The sequence below is a fragment of the Schistocerca piceifrons genome, chromosome 2 (genome assembly GCF_021461385.2).
Source record: "Schistocerca piceifrons isolate TAMUIC-IGC-003096 chromosome 2, iqSchPice1.1, whole genome shotgun sequence".
Lineage (NCBI taxonomy): Eukaryota > Metazoa > Arthropoda > Insecta > Orthoptera > Acrididae > Schistocerca > Schistocerca piceifrons.
In genome coordinates this window covers 403,852,149-403,877,957 of record NC_060139.1, presented here as the reverse complement: position 1 = coordinate 403,877,957, position 25,809 = coordinate 403,852,149, and the positions used below count along the sequence as shown (strand labels likewise).

The following is a 25,809-nucleotide window of genomic DNA, read 5'->3' as shown; positions in this document are numbered from 1 at the left end:
ATAAATGAAAATGATTACAAAATCTCATGGTGGCTTCAAGAAACAATGATGTGGTGCCAGTGACACAATTATAAAAATTAGCATGGAGAGCTGCATCAAATCAGTCTTTGGGGAAAAAATAAAATAAATTTTGATAAGTGCATTAAATATTTAGTATCATCATTATTATTTGTAGTTCATAATCATCATGATAAGACCTTTATGTTGCTGGAATTATCAAAAACACCAATATGACATATGTAACAATTTTTGTTATTACAAATAGGTACACAATTGTACCTACATACTGTGTTATAATAGTTATCTTTGGGTACTATAACCTATAGAATCTTAAGCCAAAAATTTCAGATCAAAATTTGTAATCTGTAGAAAATTAGAAAATTACCAATCCCTCAAACACATGTGGCTTCCATCCTCTTGATGAACGATACTGTGCAATTGCACCATATGTTTCAGCGAAACTTAAGATTTCATAGCAACCAATCCATACCTTTGACACGAATACACATTGGCCTGCTGTAGAACTGCCTGCAGTAGCAGAAAAGTTAACTGTGACACCTGAAAGAATAAACAAATACATATCAGATAGTCATAGGACTCAGGCGTAAGCTAAATATTCCCTTTTCATTGGTACTGATGTTTGTCATAGGGCTCATTTACGACAGCATCATCAATTAATGCAAAAGTACATAAAATGTGCACAACAATTTAGTGACAAACCAATTATTCCTTAGACAAGTTTACAAAATAACTCTCTTAACTAATTAGTCTACTCTGTGGCTAGCCTGCAGAAATGACTAATCATTATTTTCAATTAGACTGGAACGTGATACTAAATGAAGTTGCTGCTGTACAAAACTGATAAAATTTTTGTTGAAAGTGACTAGTGTACAGCTGCATTACATGAAAGTCATAGGAACATGTCACAGCTTTATAAACTTCTGTAGCAGCATCTTATAAACTGGTTTTGAAGGGGATCTGTTAGAAATAAGTTTCATCAGTTGCCAGAGAATGCCAGATAACAGGCGTCACCACACTTGCACAGCTACGATGATGCAGGTAGCCCGTATGATCGTACGTGTACAACATTAAGGGATCTTACATTACGTCATAAAAGAAACAAGACATCAGAGGATACTCCAAGAGCATCGGAATTTCTTGAACCATACTAAAATGCATAATTCGGCTTAAAGTGCACATTCGGATGTAAATTTTCTTGGAGTACCAGTACTATATTATCTCGTGTTTGGTTCTTTATTATGGCATAATGTCATATCTGCCAGAAGATGAAAACGTGCACCTGAAATGCAGCGAACAGTCGAAAGCAGCCAGTAGTGTAGAATTAAACACTTCTTTTCAAATAAATGAATTGCCTCAGTGGAAAAAGAGTAATAAAAGCCCAATTTCTTTAGCAAACAGGCAAAAATAACTTCATTGTTCTGTAAGGCGACTAATTCTTGACTGTTAGAAAGGTGGAAATAAAATAAAATCTGAAACTAATAACTTATTTTAGCCTTCCGTAATTATGGGAATGTATTTTAATTCACTTTATAGCTCCTGGCCACAGAAATTCGTTTTGTTTTCATTTGACGTGAGAGAAATAAATGAAGAGGAAGCAGCAAAATCACTAAACGTAATCATGGATCACGTAAAGACTACCCTCCTCCCCACTACAACTCAAGAGTCCTCTGTCACGGATCTACTATATTTCCAAACCGGGCCACACTTGATAGTGACACCCCTCCTCCCCCCTTCCTCCAGCGTTTGAAGTTGTTGTTGTTGTGGTCTTCAGTCCTGAGACTGGTTTGATGCAGCTCTCCATGCTACTCTATCCTGTGCAAGCTTTTTCATCTCCCAGTACCTACTGCAACCTACATCCTTCTGAATCCGCTTAGTGTATTCATCTCTTGGTCTCCCTCTACGATTTTTACCCTCCACGCTGCCCTCCAATACTAAATTGGTGATCCCTTGATGCCTCAGAACATATCCTACCAACCGATCCCTTCTTCTGGTCAAGTTGTGCCACAAACTTCTCTTCTCCCCAATCCTATTCAATACTTCCTCATTAGTTATGTGATCTACCCATCTAATCTTCAGCATTCTTCTGTAGCACCACATTTCGAAAGCTTCTATTCTCTTCTTGTCCAAACTATTTATCGTCCATGTTTCACTTCCATACATGGCTACATTCCATACGAATACTTTCAGAAATGACTTCCTGACACTTAAATCAATACTGGATGTTAACAAATTTCTCTTCTTCAGAAACGCTTTCCTTGCCATTGCCAGCCTACATTTTATATCCCCTCTACTTCGACCATCATCAGTTTATTTTGCTCCCCAAATAGCAAAACTCCTTTACTACTTTAAGTGCCTCATTTGCTAATCTAATTCCCTCAGCATCACCCGACTTAATTAGACTACATTCCATTATCCTTGTTTTGCTTTTGTTGATGTTCATCTTATATCCTCCTTTCAAGACACCCGTTTGAAGTAGGACACTAAAAATTAAATCGACTTTTCAAAAAATATTCGTTTTGTAGCGCATATCTTTCTGCAGAGTCTGATACATAAAACATGTGTCCTCGAGGAAAAGTAAGACATGTTATATGGTCTTTAGTGTGCCAAAGTGCAGTGTCATGCTGCTTCACACAGCACTCTTCTATCGCGTGTCACTGAATTTCGCTCTGTCAAATTCAAACGTGTAAATTTTGTAATGGATGCCGTCAAACTATATTCAGGACAGTGTAAATTAAAATGTCCTGTGGTGCCTACCCTGCTCCCAGTCAGCCGGTTTGACATTCTGACCCTTTTAAAAAAGGAACCCCTCGCAATTAATGCTGAATGGGATTATTTGTAACCAGGAGAACAAGAATGATTCAGAAAATTTGCATTCTTTATTGCCTATTAGCTAATAACTTGCTGCTTTGTGTGGGATAAAATTAAATATGGGATACATAAAACCAGTAAAGACAAGAGACAAGTAAGACACAGAACACATTTCTCCAGTCCTTAAGCCCTAGCTTTTTTTCTCTCTTATCACGCTACAGCTTTACATGGTGTGCTTTCCTTTCTGCGAAATAATCTATTACCTCACCGAAGTTCGTCAAATCTTTTGTTACACGAAAAAACGAAATGTCATTGTCTAACACTGAACAATCTGTTAATACAAATAGTATCCCAAGACTGATGAGGTTTCTGGACCTGATTACGTGTATTTTGTCACTGTCTGCTAGATAAAACAAAATAGGCCTGTCTAATATTGCAGCGGTTGTAATACATCTGAAATAAACGAGACTGTTTTGGAGCAAATGGTCATTTTTACAACACGACAGAATATAATTCACGAAGAACCACTATCAAATGCCTATTAGGCCTACTACAAGCAAAAAGCTTTATGTTAGGAAATAGTTTCACGTTTCATTCATATGCTCCAGCTTCTCATCTTCTCCTTCCTCGTTCTAACAAACCATCTTGTCATCAGTAATTCTGTAACTATTCCAGCCTGTGTCAAAATTTATTCTCCGGTTAACTTCACTAACCCAGCTACAATCACCAGTTTAGTTACCCCACGTTTATTCTCCGGTTAGACGTTATTACGTGTCGCACAACACATTTTCCATGCTACTCCCAGAACAGAACTTAAGGTCTGCTCACTGGGGACTGTACAACTGGCCCTTACTAGTGTAGCGGTCTGGCCAAACACTTTCTATCAAAATTTTATTTTCTTGGATACACCGAGAACATAACAAGTAATCTTTCTTAGCTATTATTCTTGTTAGTTGTTTATTTCCAATCTGGTAGTCCGAATCTATGGCTTTCACTATTAATTTTAACAACGCTGATCATTTGCAAACCCAGTCAACCACTCAAACAAACATTGGCATTCACCTGTTCAGCCTTATTCTGCTCAGCTCGTATGGCCCCGTCCCCTTTTGTCTGCAGGGAAGTTTACTTCTAGATGAGACAGGGATTCCCCTGGCATACATATCACGTACACTATGCACGCATTCAAAAATCAGCTTATGATTCATTCAGAAATAAACTCAAAATGTGTTCACAAATGTTCAAAAACCAACTGGATATCATATGGATAATCAATATACCAATGTGCGCTGGATGCTAGTTGCTTTCGAAACAAGGTTTTTCCTCACGAATTGAATTTAGTGCCCCCACCCCCCACCCTGAAATTGCCACCCGGGGCAGTCACCCCGGTTTGCCCTTCCCTCTTCTACGCCCTAGATCTGGGCCTGTTGCGCGCTTGAGTGAATCTCGCAGCTTGGGCGCGCCAGTAAAATTTTTCCATGTAGCATCTGGCTGGTTGATGCTACTGCTTATACAGCTAACAACCACATTTCCGTAGCCAGAAGCGGGAGAAGGTACTACTCATACGTGACTCACTGCACATGCACATGAGCCTGCTCGCAACTGCTCGAAGGAATCTAAAGCCTAGTTTACACGACAACACTAGGTTGCATGCAACTACGCTGCCGCCCACCGTGCATGCGCGCCATGTGTTTGCGCAACTCGTTGGTTATACTAAACACTTTCAGCATGTTCCAACTTTGGTGACACTAGTTCCATGAGTTTTGAGGTTATGTGTGTTCGTAGAGTGTAGATAAATTGAAATAAAAAGTGGGGAGCAGAGAATAATGTTCGCTTTTTAGATATCTATGCTTCTATGATTTGCATAGGTATTTGTGGGATTTCAGTGATGCTGATTACAAAAATAAGCAACATATTGCTCCCGCTGAGACCGTCATGTGCGATTCTAACATAGATGGTTAGACTGTATCTGAGCTGCACAGCAAAATTTATTGAGTAAGGAGCACATATACAACTGAATTAAGAAAAATACAAACAAGTGGAATTCTAGCTGTGGCAACGCTTTTGTCTACAAGACTAAAATCTCATGGTTCGAGTTGGCCAACTCTTTGTTAAGGAATATTGTTGACAGTAGGGAAGGCTATACAAATTCAAGAATCTGCATTCTTCATGAGATATTCATCTATTTAAAACATCGCTGCAGTGCTCCCCATTCACACAGGTTACAATTTTGAAATATTGACACTGTACAGATCTATCTTCAAGAGAGTAGTCTGCAAACCATTCTCTTCTTAATGCGGCCTGCTTCGAATGATTACTGCTGTTAATGTTAATAATTATTACTGTTGATACTTATTGGTGTTAATGAAAAAGCGTCACCACCAACTAAAACCGCATCTTATAGCATGCCGAGTGTTCTCAATTGTAATGCATGCAATATGACATGTAATGCGCTTCATGCATTACAATATCTTTATTCCTTATCGCATAATTAACTCTATTTAGAAGAAACGGTAACAGTTCAGGTAACATTCTATGACAATTAAAAGAACTTCTTGGATAAACTGTTATGAATTATTTCAGCAAAGATGCTGAGCAACCGAGCTGACACCTTTTCTTCATCCAGTCACTAACCGAAACACATTTCTTAATGTTTTATTATGCAGCGATTCCACGCAACAAGCTTTAACTCCATCACAACTTGTACGATTTGCAGCTGCCAAAACTTTCATTTCAGAATTGACTCAGGAACCCATAAAACGACGAAACAGAAGTGTATATTGGTTTCGCCGTGTCTACAGTCAAATAAGAAACCATTTGCGTGCAACTCACTCCACGCAACGAATGGCGCAAGCACTGCATAGTCTTCCTAAAGCCTTTGACACATTTTGCTGTTGGCAGACGCTTGTATGAGCACTGTGTTTTACTGGCATACATTAATATCCTTTGTTAGAATATTGGTTCTTACCGGTCAAAATTACGAAAATCTATCTGAAAACTAAACTAATAAAAAATTCCCAGAATTCTAAAAAAATTCCGAGTTTTTCCCTGTTTTCTCCTGGATGAAAAAATTCACGGGCTTTTACCGGATCTCCCGGGTCATATGCACCCTGCAGTTGCCATCACAAAGTTCTCCACCACTGTCTGAGCAATGTGTCTATATTTTGTTTGGAGATGGCCAACTGCGTTTACTGTAAAATCTCCTAATGCATCTCCATACTTTAAGTAGAGACAGTGATATAGTTGATAAAGCCATGTTTACACTGGCATGTTTCTGCTGGCAACACTGTTTCTGAGGAATCTACAACATGCCTACAACTATGTTCATTGTTTGAGTCTCCACAGACACTCTGGCATCGGGTGCCACAGAGGTTGAACACCCACTAGAGGAGACGGACTTAGATGACCGTCAGTGAGGATCGCAGCTGCGCAGCACTGAGCTTGCGCGATGAGTGAATCACTGTCTCGCATCAGATGAGTGCTGTGGCCAGTAGCATTTTATGCAGCCGGTACATAAGTGGCCGTCCAGCACACAACTGACCAAATCAGAGCTCACGTATGATACTGTTGGACGTATCTTCGCTGTATTAGGACCACTTGCTTGTTGCCTGGTTACTCTATATGGTCACGTCTTGGATTTGTCTCTCCGCTGCTCTGGGCCTTGCTGTCATCATTGTGGCAAAGGCTTAGTTTAGTACTTCATTGTCGTCTAGGGTGTTTGTCCTCGTCCTGGTCTGGTGTTCATCTGCAGTCTGCTGCGTTTCACTCACCTACCGTTAGTTTGGGTTATTCTTCTGCAGGTGGCTCTCCCACATGGCAGCTTCCTTCATTTCCGCATTTCTTGAAACTCCCAACATGCACGGTGATATTCTGCCACCCGCGAATACAGCATTGGCAATGAGGAAAAAGAAAGTTATTTAGAAGCACAGACACTCAACTAGTTTGCCTGCTGGAGCAACTGAAGCAATACATGCAGCAGCAGCTCTGGTTACACTTGTTACAAAAATCACTTCACATTCAGGCAGACAAACTCAGAGCACATGAACCTCAGTTGCACCAGGCCTCAGTGCCTTCCGCTACTGATGCACCCATACGTCCTCCATTGTTTGCACCTCTCAATGACACTAAGGAGGACTGAGACACATACTTGCTTCATCTGAAACAGCATTTCACGGCATTTAAATTTACAGATTATTCACTGCAGTGATTATTATTTTTGTCTTGGGCTTCACCAGACACGTTCTTTCTGTTCTGAATGTTGGCCCCTTGGTCAGACCCCAGCACACTCTCCTTTCAGTAGTTATGTGTTCTGTTGACTAATTATGACACCCGGGGATACCATGTGGTTGCCTTCAGGCTCCAACAATACTATAAACAGCTGGGACAATCATACCATTCTCGGGTCACTGACTTATAAGGTCTCAGGCACAAATGTGATTTGAGTTGCAGCAATCGAGGTTGCAAGGCTTCATAGGTGGACACCTTGATTCATGATGTGAACGTTCAGATTGCACCAGATCCAGAGGTATCACTATGGTACTGACACTCAATAACCCGTTGTTAGATGACACTTTGAGCACCACACAATTGTCTAAAATTACACAGGCAGCTAAGGAATGACTTATGGCAATGCCACAAGTTGTGGTGGTCAACGCACCTCCACACGCTCCACTCCTGCGCCGCAGGCATACGGCAACCCTCAGACTGAGCACGCTCATGACTCGTCCTTGTTTAGATTAGATTAGATTTACTTTCATTCCAATTGATCCGTAGTGAGGAGGTCCTCCAGGATGTGGAACATGTCTGATGTCTCTACGCCATCTTAGCCTCCAGTCGCACTGCATCCCAGGTCATGGGTGTCACTCCCTTTGTGCCCACAGTATTTCTGCACTCACTCCCAGGCAGATCGTCCAGATCGCTGGCAGTCCTGCACACTTTGTGGCAAACAGGGGTATCTGCAGTTGGTGTTGCAGCTGCACATCCCACTCCTATTCCACCCCACAAGGGCATCAGTATATCATACATTCACTGTAGTTAGTAATTTTCAAATGAAATCATTCTGCTTTAGACTATTGAAATCTATATTTTGCATGCTAATTTCTGGGATTGATGTATTTGCTCACTGTGGATACCAACTCCAAGTACCCAACCGTGGCAAGCATGGCCTCCACTGCAACCAATGCCACCCTTACTGCTTTGGCCCAGGTTGTAGCCATCAAAGGCTTACCTCACACTTTGGTCTCTGATAATGGGCCCCAATTCGTAGTGCCTTCTTCAAACACTTCTGTGGGGTCAATGGTGTAACACATATTTTCCATTCCTCCAACAATGGTGAAGCAGAACATCATGTTCAGACAGTTAAGCAGGAAATGAAGAAAGATGTCGATTGCTCTGCCACTACCTCAGCCCTCATGCTGTTTCTGAGCACTTGTCACACCACCATATGCCGGTGGTAGCCCTGCCAAGCTGCTCCACAGGCGGCAACCATGGACCCTACTTCACCTTTTAACACGCCCTCTTTGGCAATCCCCTCCCAACCATCCCACTGCTACACACTGGGCACAGCTGTGTGGGCCCACCGCTACAGGAAAATTGCGTCTTGAATGCTGGCAATGGTAGTAGAAACCCATGTAAGGCAAGTTATGTCTATCCAAACACACAACGAGCTTGAGCACCATCACCACAACTAGTTCTGGCCTCGAACACGGGCATCACACCTGCCACCGCCTCATCCCCCTGCCACCTTCTGATGACGACGAGGCCCCAGAGCTGGTACCACTGGCAACTACCCACAGGTGCACTGGCACTATCTTCTGCGTCCACAAGGTTCTGGAAAACCATCCGGTGTCCTCACCTCTAGTGTCATCCCAATGGACACTGCCGAACATTCTCCCTACCCCCAACCAGCAGCAGTCAGTACCGCATTTTCATTCATACCTCCTTTCAGTTTCTCTCAGCATCATCCAGTGCACAACGCTCTTGGGGGAGATCTGGCATCGGGTGCCACAGAGGTTGAATGCCCACTAGAGGAGATGGACTTATGTGACCATTAGGGGCATCGCAGCCACGCAGCGCTGTGTGCAGTGCACCCCTGTCTCATGCCACATGGATACAGTGCCCAATAGGATTTCACGTAACTGGTTATGTAGGTGACCACCCAGCACACAGCTGGCTGGTTCAGTGCTCCTGCTTGATATTGTTGGAGCTATCTTCGCTGTATTATAGGACTGTTGTAAGACTGCTTGTCACCAACTTACTCTCTTTGATCGCATCTTGGATTTCTCTCCACTGCTCTGTGCCTTGTCATTGGCATTGTGGCGAAGGCTTAGCTTAGTGCCTCATTGTCATCTAGACTGTTTGTCCATGGCCTGATCTGTTGTTTGTCTGCAGTCTGTCTGCTACATTCGCTTGTCTAGTGTTAGTTTGAGCTTCCACAGGCAGCTCTCCCGCCTGGCGGTTTCCTCAGTTTCTCTATTCCTTCCGAAGCTCCTACATGCAAACCAATATTCAGCCACTCATGGATATAGCATACAAGAGTAACAACCATTTCTGTATGTGTATACACATTGTCTGCTATGACCCAAGCTGGTGCCAAATATATCACATTGTTTATATTTGTACTGTGAACTGTGCTATGCTATGTTTGGCAAAGAGGATGAATATGTCGTGATGCAATAATACTACTTGACAATAAAAGCAGACAAAGACAAAGGTGCAGTGGGTGAAAATATTGTGGGTGACATGACAGGAATGACATACAGCGAAAGTGTAATTTAGAGCATAGGGCTGTTTTTCATATCTTCACAAGAATATCACAGCTCAATTTTGAAATTTTAATCCGTATGATAGAACCGTTTGTTGCAAAGAAAGACACAAATATCAGAAAAGCAATTCTGGTGAAGTAAAAACTTGTTGCTACTCAAAACATTTGGAAACAGAAGATTCATTTTAAAGCATTGTATATTTATTCCATATTTCAAAATCAGCTGTCATCTCAAGCAGTTGCTTCAGTTTGAGAAGCATGGTTGAAGGGCTATGTTGTAATGGTAATACAATTAGGTTAATAAGATTGACAAATATGTTTCACTGCACATTGCAATACTCATAATAGATAAACACATAAAATCAAATCTAATCATCTTCTACAGAAATGTGACGATCGGTACTAATGGATATGACAGGAGGATCCGCAGTTGCAATCTGATATCTGCAATATCCAGATTACTGAAAAATTCCTCTTTTTTCCCCACAAATTCAGTTCCATCTCAAAGAGAATCTGTCTGCACTGTGTTAGCAGAGACTTATTTATTGTGTCACTGCATCTGGTGTTAAGCACAGCATCAGTCTTCTGGATGAAGACCTGTTTTAACATGTTATTTTTTATTTTCCAGTTCACACATTCCAAAGAAACTCCTCTACCTCATGAAGTGTGATAGTTTCAAAAACCTTTCGTATTGATGAAGGTTTCTCGGGTCTCCAGCCAGGTGGTAGCATTGATATCTCGCGACGTTTCGGGAAGTGTCATACTATCAATCTTCATCACTTCACCAGAAGATGGGTAGTATGACACTTCCCAAATTGTCGCGAGATATCAACACCACCACCCGGCTGGAGACCCGAGAAACCTTGCATCAATAGTTAATGCCGGGAAAGCCTACCGTCACATATACCTTTCGTCTTGTCCACTCCATTATTAGGCAACACAATTACTGTTCTCCGCTACAAGAATTATGTTGTAACATAAACACTAGTGCCATGCAATGGCATTTAAAAGCAACAGCAGGCTAGAAACAATGTTTCCTTTTATCTGAGCTGACACAGCACCCCATATTAATTCATCCTCTTTGCTGAATATAGTAGAGCACAGCACACACTACCAACACACAATGTGAAATACAGTATTTGGCACCAACTTATGTCCCCTGGATTGCAGGGCAGCATTTAATGCACCACAAAAGGCTGAGGTACCTTCTAATTTGGCCTAAGAATTTCAGGATGGATAAATCAGTGGTGTGATGTATCCAGCTTATGATGCTGGAAGCTGTCTTGGTTTTCAAAAACACCCAACTAACTGGAAATTAGCCAGTTTGGTCTACTGAACAACTCACCTTGGTGGTTTCCTTTTGGACTGCTCTTTCTTGCAACTGGATACAAACAGGGTAGCATTTAGTGGAACAAACATAATTAATAACATCCAACTGAGCACAATCTTTTAGGGTTGGATAATGTAATTAGAGGGCGCTGTCTGATGACTCATAGCAGTGCTGGACTGCATGTGGCAATAAGTGTTGAGGATACACAGCATCAGAGACTTCATGAGGCTCTCTACAATTCAACCCCTAGGGCAGATAAGTGCAAACCCTTCAGCTCATTTTGTGCATTACAGTCTGCCAGTAGGAGGAACTGTCATGGGAGTTGTTTTGTGAAGTGTGTGAAAACATTTAATGGACAGGGAAAATACTACTTCCTTCATCTTTCTCCTCATTCCTCTATCGAATTGCATGATCTACAATGGGTGTCGGACAGCATTTATGAGTGTTGGTGATTGCATCAAACTTTATCATAAACAGCATTTTAAGGCATGCCATTAGATACGATTAAATCTGAGTAGTTTGATGACTTTAAGGTGCATTTCTTAAGTCTTACATGGTGGGGATTTGGCTATTGCACCAACATTAAACATCAATTAAAATAACTTTGTGACTGACAGATGTCACTGGCAGGGAATGAAGATGCTAGCTGATACAGAACACACCATATATTCATACAATCAAAAATTTTAATTTAAAAAAAGTATGTAACAACTGTTGTCACTGTTTTCAATTGTCATGGAGAGGGCAGTAGAGTTGTGATAACTGAAGCAGCTGTGGGACAGCGATGCATGTAATATCCCACTCCACTTCTCCAACCCAGTGCCTCAAGTGAATCTGAGGCATCAAGGGATCACTAAATTAGCATTGGACGGCAGCGTGGAGGGTAAAGATCATAGAGGGAGATCAAGAGATGAATACACTAAGCAGATTCAGAAGGATGTAGGTTGCAGTAAGTACTGGGAGATGAAGAAGCTTGCACAGGATAGAGTAGCATGGAGAGCTGCATCAAACCAGTCTCAGGACTGAAGACAACAACAACAACAACAACAACAACAACAACAACGTGAATGAAGAGCACCAGGTGCCCCAGAGCTTGTCATTTATCTGATAACAACTATTTTTCTTCAACAGTCATCTTGATGTTATGCTTTTTGAGGCATGTACCATCCTCCTGAACCAAGTTAGGCTCTCCATATCCTCTAACTCACAGTGTTCCATCATAGTCACAAGTCTCCAAATAAGTCCCAATTTCTCTCACCTTATCTTTGTTGTCCACAAGTGAAATGTACGAGGGCGGTTCAGAAAGTAACCTCCGATTGGTCACAGTGCGGGTTGTGGGGGGAGTAGCGACGCCATCTGTGCGTTCACGCACTCAACAGGTCAGTCGGCATCAAGCTGTGGTCGGGTGAACGCCGTACCTGCACTAGTTTAGTTTTTGTGGCAGTTTGAAATGTGTACTGCAATAGAAAACCGCGCCAAATGTGAAGTGCGTGCTGTCATATGGTTTTTTACAGCCAAAGGATATTCTGCAGCAGCTATTCATCGTGAGCTTTGTGCCGTGTACGGACCAAGAGTTATGAGTGAAGGAGTTGTCCGTGAATGGGTACGTTTATTTAAAAGTGGATGAGAAAACATTCATGATGAAGAGAGGAGTGGTAGACCATCATTGGTGACTGACGAACTCGTTCAGACAGTTGATGCAAAAGTTCGTGAAAATCGACGTTTCTCATTGTCGGAGTTGTCTACTGGTTTTCCACAGATTTCTAAGACTCTCTTGTACGAGATAGTGACAGCAAGATTGGGTTACCGTAAGTTCTGTGCACGATGGGTGCCCAAAATTCTTACCGACCACCACAAAACTCAAAGAATGGCCTCTGCATTAGACTTTCTGTCACGTTATGAGGACGAAGGAGAACCATTGTTAAACTGAATCGTGACCGGTGACGAAACCTGGATTAAGTACGTGAACCCTGAGACAAAAGAACAATCAAAGATGTGGGCACATTCAAATTCGCCTACCAAACCAAGAAAAGCCTCGCAAGGTTTTTCTGCCAGAAAACTGATGGCAACGGTGTTTTGGGATGCCAAAGGGGTGTTGTTGGTTGAATTCATGGAACATGGTACGACCATTAATCAAGACGTGTACTGTGAAACAATAAAAAAGTTACGACGGGCTATATAGAACAAACGCCGTGGTATGCTGACTTCCGGTATCGTTTTTTTGCACGATAACGCCCGTCCTCACTCTGCTCGCAGAACAACGGCCCTTCTTGAGTCCTTCAAGTGGGACGTTATCAACCATCCACCTTACAGCCCAGACCTGGCGCCAAGTGATTATCACCTCTTCATGCATTTGAAGAAATGGCTCGGGTCACAGCGGTTTGATGACGACGAAGAGCTCAAAGATGCGGTCACAGGCTGGCTCCAGGCACAAGCGGGTGATTTTTATGCAGAAGGAATTTCAAAGCTTGTGAAGAGATACGATAAGTGCCTCAATCGCTATGGAGACTATGTAGAAAAATAGTGCAAAGATGTAGTTGTAAGATGTATATATTAAAATATTTTTATTTAACTTGGTGTATTTTTTTAAATCAACCGGAGGTTACTTTCTGAACGGCCCTCGTATATTGGCAGCAGGAGAGTTGCTCTGCAGTCAGCCTCAAATGCCCATTCCCTAAACTTCCTCAACAGTGCCTCATGAAAAGAATGTTGTCTTCCCTCCATAGGTTACAAACTGTGTTCACAAAGCATCTCCATAATATCTGCGTATACTTCTTACCCATGATAACAAATCTAGCAGTATGCCCCTGAATTGCTTTGATGTCTTCCTTTAGTCTGACCTGGTGGGGGATCCTAAATACTCCAGCAGTACTCACAAACTGGTCACATTAGCGTTCTATATGCGATCTCCTTCATAGGTGAACTACACTTTCCTAAAATTCTCTCAGTACACCGAAGTTGACCATTCACCTTCTCTACTTCCATATTCATACGTTCATTCCATTGCACACTACTTCGTGACCTTATACCAATATATTTAATTGACATCACTGTGTCAAGCAGCACATTACTAATGCTGTACACAAACATTATAGGAATGTTTTTTCTACTCATCTGCATTAACTTATATTTTTCTACATTTAGAGTAAACTGCCATTCAACAAATCAGGTAGAAATTTTGTCTAAGTCATCCTGTATCCTTTTACAGTCACTCAATGATGACACCTTCCCATAAAACAGTATCATCAGCAAACAGACACATACTGCTGCTCACCTTATCTGTCAGATAATATATGTACATATATAGAGAAAAAGAATGGACTTATAACACTTCCCTGGGGAACTTCTGACTATACTTGCGTTTCTAATGAAAAGTTGCCATTGAAGACAATGTACTGGGTTCCATTACTTAAGACATCTTCAAGCCACTCACTCTGGGGACCTAACCCATATGCTCTGACTTTCATCAACAGTCTGCAGCAACAGTCTGCAGCAGAGTGCTTTGTCAAACACTTTCCCACAATCTAGGAATACAGGATCTGCCTGTTACCCTTCACCCATGGTTTGCAGGATATCGTGAGAAAATGGTAAGCTGATTTTCTCATGAGAAACATTTTCTAAATCCATGCTGATTTGTGGTCAGAAGCTTTGCTGTCTAAAGCAAATTTGTTACATTCAATCTCAGAATGTGCTCAAAAATTCTGCAGCAGACCAATGTTATGGATATTGGTCTGTAATGGTACAGGTCAAGTCTTTTACTTATCTTATACACAGAGTCACCTGCACTTTTTACCAGTCAATTGAGACTCTGAGCTGGGTAAGATGTTCCTGATAAATGCAAGCTAAGTAATAGGCCAATACAACAGAGTACTCTCCATAAAACCTAATTGGGATTCCATTAGGACCTGGTGACTTACTTGTTTTCAACTCTTTCAGTTGCTTCTCTACACCAGGGATGCCTATATCTATGTTCTCCACATATGAGTCCATGCAACGGTCAAAAGACTGTATGTCTATACAATCCTGCTGATGTCTTACAACGTGAAATTTGAAACATTAGGTTACCATTTGTGTCTTCCATTGTCACATCGGACTGGTCAATGAGCGACTAGACAGAAGCCTTCAACCTGTTTAGTGAATTTTCTCGTGTTCTCTGCAAGATCTTTCATAACTATGACAGAAATTTTTGTATCCTTTGCACATCAATCTTTTTACAGACGCACAAATTTCTACTAAATTTTGCCTGTCATCACTTGCATGTTCTGTTTTGAACTGACAGTGCAATGGTCTCTCCTTCATTCAGAATCTTCTGAATTTTGCAATTAAAACACATTGGGACTTTTCTGCCCTTAATCCACTTACTCAACATATACTTCTTCTTGAGAGCACAATTTACAATCGGTTTAAACTTTGCTCATAACCCCTTTATGTCCATCATACTGGAACTAAATTATGTGCATTTACTATGTCGGATGTTAACAACTGCTTACCTGCTGTTTCTAACAAAAATATTTTCCTAGCCTTCTTGATGGATTTAATAACTTTAGTAATCACTGTTGTTATGAAATTCCTGTCTCCACACTGACACTATCAACAAGGTCAAGCTTTCTTGTAATTACAAGGTCTAAAATAATACCATTGTGTAAAGGACGTCAATCTAGCTGCTCAAGAAATTTTTCAGAAAACATATTCAAAACTGCTTCAAAAGCCTTTTTATTTGTACCCCCTGCAACAAATATGTAGAGACCATAGTCTATACTGTGTGGATTAAAATTGCCTACCACCAAATGCTGCTAGATCTGGGCATTTTTGTGCTGCTAAGTGTAGTTATCTTGTATTATTCTAAAACTGTCACAGTGGAATAGGGTGGTTGGTTAAAACATTTAATAATTTGTCATTTTTGTATGTGTTTCGTGTCTCGCTAAATATTTGGGAGCTTTCTACTTCAGGTTTCGGCCAGCTCTCAGTTCCAAGAATAATTTTAGCAAGATAACTTTCTCCGACAGCAATAAATTCAGGAACTTTGTCACAAATACTTCTAGAATCCACTGTTAAAATTTTGAGAGTCCAAGTATCTTTACTTTGTATGCAGTCTGTTTTCAACCTCTGTGTATTGACTGGCAAGCATTAATCAGAGGCCCTCAAACAACTGCCTAGTTCAAAAACATTCATGTGCGCCTCTCAAGTACTCAGCTACCCGAGTAGCTGCTTCCTTTGTATAGTGCACCCTTACCTACTGAGAGAAGTCCAATAATTCTCCAACTCATCACGCGAATCCATAAACCTGCAGCCGAGACCATCACAAAATCAACAGTCTTTGACTGAGACCCTGCACTCGGCTCCAAATCTAAGGATCCCAATCAACTGTGGGAACAATGCTGCAAATTGTGAGTCTTGCTCGCACCACACGAGTGAGACCAGCAGCCTTCACCACTTCCACCAGTTGAACATACGATCTGAGGATAGCCTCAGAAATCAAGCCACAATGTCACTGGTGTCAACACGAGCCACAACTTGCAGACGATTGCACCCTGCACCCTCGATAGCTGCATGCAACAGCCTCCTTCACATCTCTGATAAGGGCCCCCAGCAGACACACTGAGTGCACACCGGACATCTTTCCAGCCCAGGGCACTATTTCCTTAAAGGTCTCCATAATACAACTAACACTGGAGTTCCTGATAACTGTCCCCATTTGCCCGCTTGGATCCTGCTGAAGAAGCACACTCACAGTCGGAATGAGAGAGGCCGGGTGTCAAGTTTCCACACTGACTTTCCATATCGAGCAGTCACTCCCCCTGAGGTGTGGGTGAATCCCTCCACATCAGGTACGTAATCTGTGGGCGATACAGTGACATCTGATGTGTCCCATGTGACGCACCACATTATCTTCTGCCACTACATCCAAGGCAGCAACCTGCAGACAGCTAATTGTGGCCAAAAGCGTGTTCAAACGTTCTCATGAACGGCAGCCAGCTCCTCCTACATCCACACATAGCACGCACACGCCCTATCCACCCTAGTACTACTAACTTAAGAATTAAACTATAAAAGCACACAGAGAAAGCTAAATATGAAACTTGTTACTCTCCTGGCATGTCACCAATGGAAGCTGGAGGCTGACTGAGCTGTGACCAATAGTCACTGGCGGTTAAAAACAAACAAACAACAACTGCACTATAGACTACACAAATCTACTCTATACAGTGATGTTGGACGATCCAATCCACAACATAGGAAGCAGTTGTATAACCTGTATTGCCATGTTTGGTCCCCAAAATTGATGATCACTGCATCTTGTCACACAATGTCACCAGAGTGTCTTTTAGTGCACACATCACAAGATCACAGGTGGTTTCATGGACCTTTAAGATGCCTTAAAACTTACAGGTGTTAAGTGTATTAATATCATAATGGTACTACGGCTGTGCAAGTTGGCATGATCATTCACTCACTCAAGTGTTGACGTATATGCTCCCTCCTCCCCAGTGTCAGAATATTGAACTTTGTACAAAACATGGAACTTCTTGTTTAGGTGTTTCACACTATAATGGATGATGAAGTCAAAATACAAAGAGGATATAGAACAAGAGATGTTAAATGAAGGCAGATAGGACAAACAGATGAAAGAGAAATAATATTAGATACTGTTTTGTAAGAGACTGGCATAAAAGATGAAAACCTGGAGGAGCCAGGCAAAGAATTATAAGTAAGGATAATGTAAAGTATTACAACACATTAATCGGGAATATTAACATGTGCAGTGGAGGATGAACAGAGATTATGACCTATGAATGAAAACAATAGCCAGAGTCCAAGCAAGAACTGGAATAAAGACAATGGAAAATTATAAAATGAAAACTAAATATAAGCAACTACACTACTATAATCTTTTGTTTTATACAAGTGCATATACGATAATCAAAATAAGTGAAACTAAGGCCAGTAACTCACCTACTGACAGAATGTCTGTCAAATCCACATTTTTCAGAGGTAACCCATAAAGATAAACATCCTCCTGTACAAAACTGAGCACTATACCGGCTACAGTTTGCAGTTGGCCTTCTGTTGGTGACAAAGTTATTATTTTTGCTTCCTCTCCAGTCTGAATATTTCTCAATGCCTTCAGGCCTGCAGACGGCACTGGTGTATGATCTGCAGCTTCTTTCCAAGCTTCTATAGCAAACCATTCATGTTCTTCGCCATTTCTTGATCTTTCAACTACAACATATACTACATCACCTTTGTTTACATGCAATGACACACATTCATTGTGAGACAATTTTCTTGTATCAGAGAATGGATGAAATGAAACATTTGTAACAAAAACTGATGCAACATCATCTTCCATTACAATTTCAGCAACAAAGGAAAATTTTTTGATTAGTACAACCTTTGCTTGATACATTCCTCCAGATTTTACACTGTTCCTGTCCATGGAAAGGAGTTCTGGAGCATTCTTATAAACAATCTTTTTGGGTTTTTTGTTTTCCCAAACACATTCAACACTCAACCTCGTCATACTGATATTACAAAGTAAGTTAAAATGAACCATTTTACCTGCGGGCCATATGTCACGAAGGTTCCTACCACCTTGTGCAGTTATTAGTACATTAGTAGATTGATCAAATGGGACTTCATAGTCCTCATTTTTGTATCTGAATTCTATGATGCCAGTACCCAATTTGTCGTATTTGATCTTACCCATTAGCCCCTTTAAAATTCTACGATTGTCATCTTCCAGTCCTGATGTCACATTTAATTTACTTACAAGTAAATTAGTGAGGGAGGTAACACCTGACACTTTCGTTCCATTTCCATGCATCTCATTATATGGTCTTATTTCAACATACTCAGCAGTATATTTAACTGTTCCCTGTTCCGAATTTGTTATCCTCTGGATTTTAATACTCAACCGCATATTGATTCTGAGCATGGCCAATGCTGACTTTGGCTCTATTTGACTACCATCAAAAAATATTTTTGTATAGGAAAAACTGGCACGTTCATATCTACCACACAATTTGAAAACAGCTAGACCCATTTCTGGCTGCAATTTTTCCACAAAAGCAATAATTTTTCTATTTTTAATGAATGAATCAACTTCATCAGCTACACATGAATCTTCTGTGGCACAACTTTCACGTTCTTCAATTCTTATAACATTTGAAGCAAGCCAAAGAATAGATTTTGGATTGAAACACTCAGGTTTTACATGAAATGAAACTTCATAATTTCCCTTTGAGGTAACAACTGCTTTCAATTCTTGCCAGTTCATACTTGTTTGATCTTTGAAGAACAGTGCCCTCTTGAGATACCCTCCAGTTTCAAATGTTACTACACCAAATTCGTTGTACACAGCGGTAACCACTCCTCTAAATGTACACGTATCATCCACTAGAGTAAGTGACGACACATTTACAATGTTGTTGTCCCACACTTTCTTCACACGCCAATGGATGCCAATTTCCTTAAGGGATGCATTTTTTGTACTTTCAATGCTTACAGTTAACACATCTCCTACACTAACATAATCTATTATCCAACTCTCAGATGAATTTCTAAGTGCTATACCTCTACAAGCTGTCAAAGCATTTACGTGTATTAGTACCAGCACTGATACTGAACTACTCACAGCAATCTTCATAAGACCCACATATGGTGGCAACAGGCCCACAATTATTCCAAGATACTGTACATTATCTTGCAAAACTAAAGCATTAGAGTATTCAGTCTTGAAGACTGAAAATACTTCATGCACTGCAGGTGGCATTCCTTGCCACAGTAACCAAACAACGAAAGTTTCCTTGAAACGCCCTGTCTCTGGAAGTTTAATGCCTGTACAATATATTTTATCATTTGAGTTTGCATCAATGTTGTACGCATCTATTTCATTGAAAAATGCTTGCACTGGTTCATGTGGACACATAGCCACTGTTAACACTGCAGTAGTTTCTGAAACTGGTTGTATTGCAGTAACTTCCGCATCTGTAAATCTACAGTGTGATAAGTCATTAGTTGTCTCTGGATTCTTGGTTAGAAATTCCTTCCATAGCAAACTACCAACTACCAGCATAGAGCCCAGTGATTCTAAATCAGAGACTAATGTCTGATCATCCTGTGCAAAGGCATTATACACAGAACGTGCGATAGTTGTCTCTTCTGCAGTATCACTGTCCATATCATTGAGTTCCGAATTTGTTTTTTCTCTAGACAAATATGACCCCTCCTGAACAATTTTCATATTCTGTGATGCAGCATTACTGCCTTTGGACCTACAGTCTGCAGAAGAAATACAGCTGTCAATAGAAGTTCCTGCAGGAAGTGAAATACCTGCTTTGTTTACAATCATGTCACAACTTTCATCTTTAGTGTGTGTTTGTACCAAGATCTGATTCTCAATAGAACTGCTGAAATTTTGATCTGATGAAATTGTATCCTCCTTTACAGCAGCACACACAACATTTTTCGCTGTTAATGCATCATTTGTTTTCCAGGCAATACAGACAATTCTAAATCTGCTGTTCTTTATTTTACTTGCAATTTTTACTTTCAGCTCATCACCTATTTTTAAATAGTCATTTATCCAGTCACCCCTGGTACACAGTGTCCTCTCTGTGCCGACAGCCAGACTGGAAATAAAAAGTAGTACTGGTATTGAACTTCCAAATGTGTTTATAGTGACAAGAGCAACTGATGGGGGTGCAATATCTTTCACTATGCCAAAGTAAGCAACATTTTCCTTAAGCATGTCCCCATCTGCAGCATCAGTTATGTAAGATTCCATAATAGTACTAACAGTTGGTTTTTGAGAATCCCAAACGCATACACAAATATGACTAGTGGGTAAACCATACCACTCTCCTTCTGATACAACTGCAACAAAGTAAAATGTCATTCCTTTACAGATCACATCGCCTAACACTTGACTACTCCCTATTTTTTCCCCCGAAAGAAAAAGTCTTGATTTGTGAAACACTGCTTTGTACATTCCACATTCAATAAGTCCATCATCGTCTCTGAAGTCAATCAATACACCACTCACTGCATTCAAATGTTTAACAACTGGAAAATCCACCAGTTTATCAATCTTTTTACTACAAATGCTGCATGTATTACACTTTGAGCTTATTTTCCTTTCTAATCCACTCACATAGATGACTGAAATGTAATATATGTTCTCATTAACAAAATAAATTGAATCCTTCTGGAATGTAACAGAAGAATTGTGTGTCAATATAGCGGAGAGTGCCACATTTGAACCAATAGGTTCATTATTAATCATGCCAAAATCCTTTATGAAAAAACCAAACTTGCAGCCTTCATCTGTATCAAATGTAACTACAGCAAAAGACTTATAGAGAAAAGAAACGTTGCCTTTGTATGGGTTTCTTTTGCACCTGCTAAGAATCCTTGTATTCTGAGGCTTGATTTCACAAGAACAGCTCTTTCTGGCACTTACTGCAGTCCACTGGTAGCCAAGTTTTGCAACTTTGTTGGATTTCTTTGTTGGTTGAACTGAAACACTCACACAGTCAGCAATACTAATATAATCAATTATCCAATGATTACCCTCAAAATTGAATGGACACACTCTGTCTTGCAGAAAATTGGAAAACACTACAACTGGTACTATACTCCCTCCAATGTATAGCCTAACAAGAGCAGCACGTGGTGGATATATGGCTACAACTTGACCTTTGTACTGCTTATTTTCCTTTAGTGTTACTGCATCAGATTTTTTGAACTCAAACACACTGAATACATGCTGCACATCTGGCCTTGTTCCTTGCCAAAGGCACCAAGCAAAATGTGTTTCACCATGACAGCCACGGTGTGGCAATTCTGTAGCAGTGCAATGCAACTCTGCACCCACTGGTAAAACTGTGCACTTTTCACCATTCACATACACATCATTTAGGTGAAATAAGATCTTCATTTCTCCAGACATTAGAATTCCTTCTTCATAAACAATCCCAGTAATGTCAATGAAACGAACAGTATTTAATTGGAGTGCTGATGATGCTTCTTTGTCAAATTTGTTGCTAATGTATTCTTTCCACAACAAACCACCAAACACCAAAGCTGTTCCCAAATCATTTAACACAGAGCGGTAATTATTGTTTTCCTGAAGCTCTTCTGACATGTTGCACTTCTTGAAATGAGTCAAACTTTGCATAAATGATTGAGATGCTTGTTTGAAGTTAGCCTCACTTTTTATGAACATGTTAAAATCAGGTGGTTTGTTTGTTGTATTATATGGAACACTGGGCATCTCAACAGTACTGTGAACTCTATTCTCACATTTCATTTGACAACTGGAAAGTAAATCAATAAAATAATGATAGTGATCTTTAAAAGTATCAAAAGTTACAGAATCGTTTTCTCTATCATTGCAGAGAAGCAAATAAGTTGCTTTGAATCTTATTTCACTTGTTTCAGATGGTATACACAAAAAAGCCACCTTTTCCTTTAACTGCAGAACATCATGTAAATCAGAGGAAGTAAATTTTTCTCTGTTGAAATACAAATTTTCAGTTAAAATAACTGCTTTTTCCTTGTTACCTCTGCTGAAAAATGAGATTATACCTACATCGTTCGCCAGTTCCACAATTTCTCCAACAAACAAAAACAATTTAATATTAATGTCACAATTGCGTGAATTCACACCACATACAGCAGGCATCCCTTTGTAAAGAACTAGATTTAAAGGGCATTCTTTAGGGACATTAAAATCATTAATATACACATTCTCACTAACAAAAATTGCCTTTTGATTACACTCGCCTCCCACTAAGGACAATGTTCCCCATGTATCAAAAACTGATTCAATAGTGGCATGGATGGAAGTAAGTCCTAATGAGTTGTTCATGGCAGCTAGGTATAGGGGAGACATAAAGTAATTCTTCTCCTGCAACTCCTCTCCCTTCTCTACATCTAATATCACACGAGAGCTAATTAAATTGCCTTGTTTACTTTTTAAATTACTTTTAATATGTAGTGTCACATGTTGACCAGTGACAAGCAGTTCATCAACATTCAATTTCCTTCCTACTTTCCTCCCTCTATATTCAATTTTCTTCTTGGAGATAATTGCTGCATAACTTTTTCCCTTCCATTGAAATGATGCAATGGCTGAGGCTGTATCAACTTTGTCAATAACTCCAATAAATACTCCGTCTACTGCATCCATAGAGTAGTCTTTAGCCACAGGCAGTATATCGTTTTCATCTCTGTCTGACAGAAATCTATTAGTGCTCAGGGTCTCATCCAATGCATGGTTTTGTGAAGAAACCTCAATAACATCAATCTGTCTGCATAAATTAGCTCCATCCAAACTGTCGGTCATATTTATCCCCTCCATCATGTCTTCTGCAAAAATACGTGCATTGAAGTTACGCAGATTTCCCCACAAATTTTCACAAACAAATGGAAGATACCCAATCAAATTATCTCCCAATAAAACTTCCCTTGGCAGCTTATTAAAAATTGGATATGCACTATCACAATTTTCAAATGAAGATTGTACATTTCTAATCCTTTCAAGTACTAAACTGTCCTCCCTTGCCTCAAGTGGGCATATAATTTTATCTTTAAAAGCTCTTGCAATACTATAATCTTCATTCAAATCTAGAGTTCTACTCTCTCTCGAAGGCAAATGAAATGCACCTGTAGTTTCTTCCAACTGCAGTGATTTACGCACTTCCTGTCCTTTGGAATCACACACTTGTTCTTCGTGAATAACAGAATTTGAGTTACATAGAATTTCATCTTCCTGTGAACTATAGTCAGGCAAGTAATAAGTATTATTTGCTACTGATTCTTTAGATACCAGAGTGTCAAAATAACTGCACTGTGGAACCTCAGATTCAGTCTTTCTAAAAGAATAACAGTTTGTTTCCTGTAATGTATTGACATCTGCGTTACAAATATTAGGGGTAATCTGCCTCTTATTCAGGTTCAAACTGACCTGCATCAAGGCTTCATTCCTATCACAATTAATCACACTTCTACGTGAGCAACAAAATGAACAACTGCAAGACAGGCTATTTGACCTGTTGTGCTCAGCATGGATGTCTATATCAGCAAATTCATCTGTTTCTTTTCTCTCTTCTTGTGTCCATGAATTACCCATATTATTTTCATTTATACAACTGCAGCTGCAATGCAGTTTCCATCAAACATCTGGATAATCTGCAAAAGAATAAAGTTTCGATCATGACAAATCTAACCCACATATAAACATTTACATAATGTTTCATATTGTCTTTTCTATGGTAAATAGATAAATTTTTATACTTCTCATTGAAGCAGAGATGTGAATACAACCCTCTCCCCTCCCACACATGCACACAAAGGAAAATGAAAAACTCTTGACACTGTTCTGGGTACTGAAACTTCTGCAACACCCTCTATAGCGAGTTATCTCAGTAAACCAATTGCAACAGGGTCAACTGCATTGATAACCACAGTAAAAACATACTGGAGTCACGATTTACTCAACAGATAATTTACTGTATTATAAAGTAAGACATACTGTAGAATCAAGCTACTATCACTGGAAAGCCCACAAGCCCAGTGTGGGTACCTAGTTGTGAAATGGGACTTGCTACGTAGGATGCCTGAGAAGAACTGAACAAGAGACGTTCCTGCATTCTACTGTCTACCTTCATGTATGTTCAAGTAGGTTTCACAATTGGTAGCCTATGATTATTGACATGTTTTAGTAATCTTTAAAATAGTAATTCTGAGTGTCTATATTTTACAGAATCTAAACAGGAGTTATTCCAGTAACAAATACTTGATGGAGAGGCATTCTCTTGCACTATGCAAAGAATGTTACTATACATGCCTAAAATGCAAATTTTTCTTCCTCTCTCTCTCCACAATCTGAGGCAAGCAGGCACTGTTATCTTCCACACTGCACTGTGAGAACACTCCCGGCCAAGCCTACATACCATAGATTCAGCTCCATGAAGTAAAATATTATGAACTGTATGAGAGAGCTGTGTTCTCACTCATCTTGCTCCACATCTGAGGTGTGCCATCTAAGGTACTCTGTTCCAGCTCAAGTGTCTGCCTGTGCAAAGGGGTGGGCAAACAGCTGACATCCAGGGAGTCAGGCAGCTGTACTTAGCAAAAGCAAGTGCACTGCCCTGGCCTTCCGCTTGTGGGCATGGATCACCAAGCCGACTGTGCATGCATATAATGCATGCAATAATGCTAGTTGGCTGGTAGGCTATACTAGCTGTGCACGCACATGAGCAAACTGATGGGTGCTCCTGAGCACTGGTGCCTGTCTGGTAGAATTGTAGCAGCATAATCTAAAACATAAACATTACAGACTGCCACGAGGTGAAGAGACATGCAGGAGGTACAAGCCCTGCCTGCCTCTTGCAGCATAGGCACCTTAACCTGCATTTCATTCTTCTGCGAAAGCAGAAATAATGTGTGGAGATTAAAAGCACTTAAATGTTGTTCGTAACTGGAATTGAAGTCGTTTTCTGTTTAAGAGAGATCCTTACTCCAACAATTATGTAAATTTGTCGTAAGGAAAGGAAACTGGTGGAGTACAAAACAGTAACACAGCAGACAACAATGACTTCATCATACAGTACTGCCAACTGGATAACATTTGCTGCAGACACAGACAAATGATGACTGGCTGAAGCCTTCCAAATTTTACTATTCAGATCTATGGATTGATAACACTATGAGCGATCTGCCAACACTGTGTTGTTCTATTTACCCCTTCCAGATGCTCAGTTCAAGAACACAATGAAGGTGAACCTTGCTCAGGGAGACCTTCAACATCAAAATCTGATGAAAATGTCGAACGTGTGCATGCTCTTTTGAGATCAGACCTATAAGACAAACTGTCAACTGAGTG

At 40.3% G+C, this 25,809-nt stretch overlaps 1 protein-coding gene across 1 annotated transcript in view; it reads right to left on the bottom strand.

Moving 5' to 3' along the window:
- LOC124775430 overlaps positions 1–24,054 on the bottom strand; it is a 78,489-nt gene extending 54,435 nt beyond the window's left edge. The window contains exons 1-2 of the mRNA XM_047250262.1: positions 17,874–24,054; positions 386–558 (exon numbers count right to left, since the gene is read on the bottom strand). Coding sequence (XP_047106218.1) covers positions 386–558; positions 17,874–24,054 — 6,354 coding nt within the window. The remainder of the gene's footprint in view (positions 1–385; positions 559–17,873) is intronic.
- Between the last annotated feature and the right edge of the window lie 1,755 nt (positions 24,055–25,809).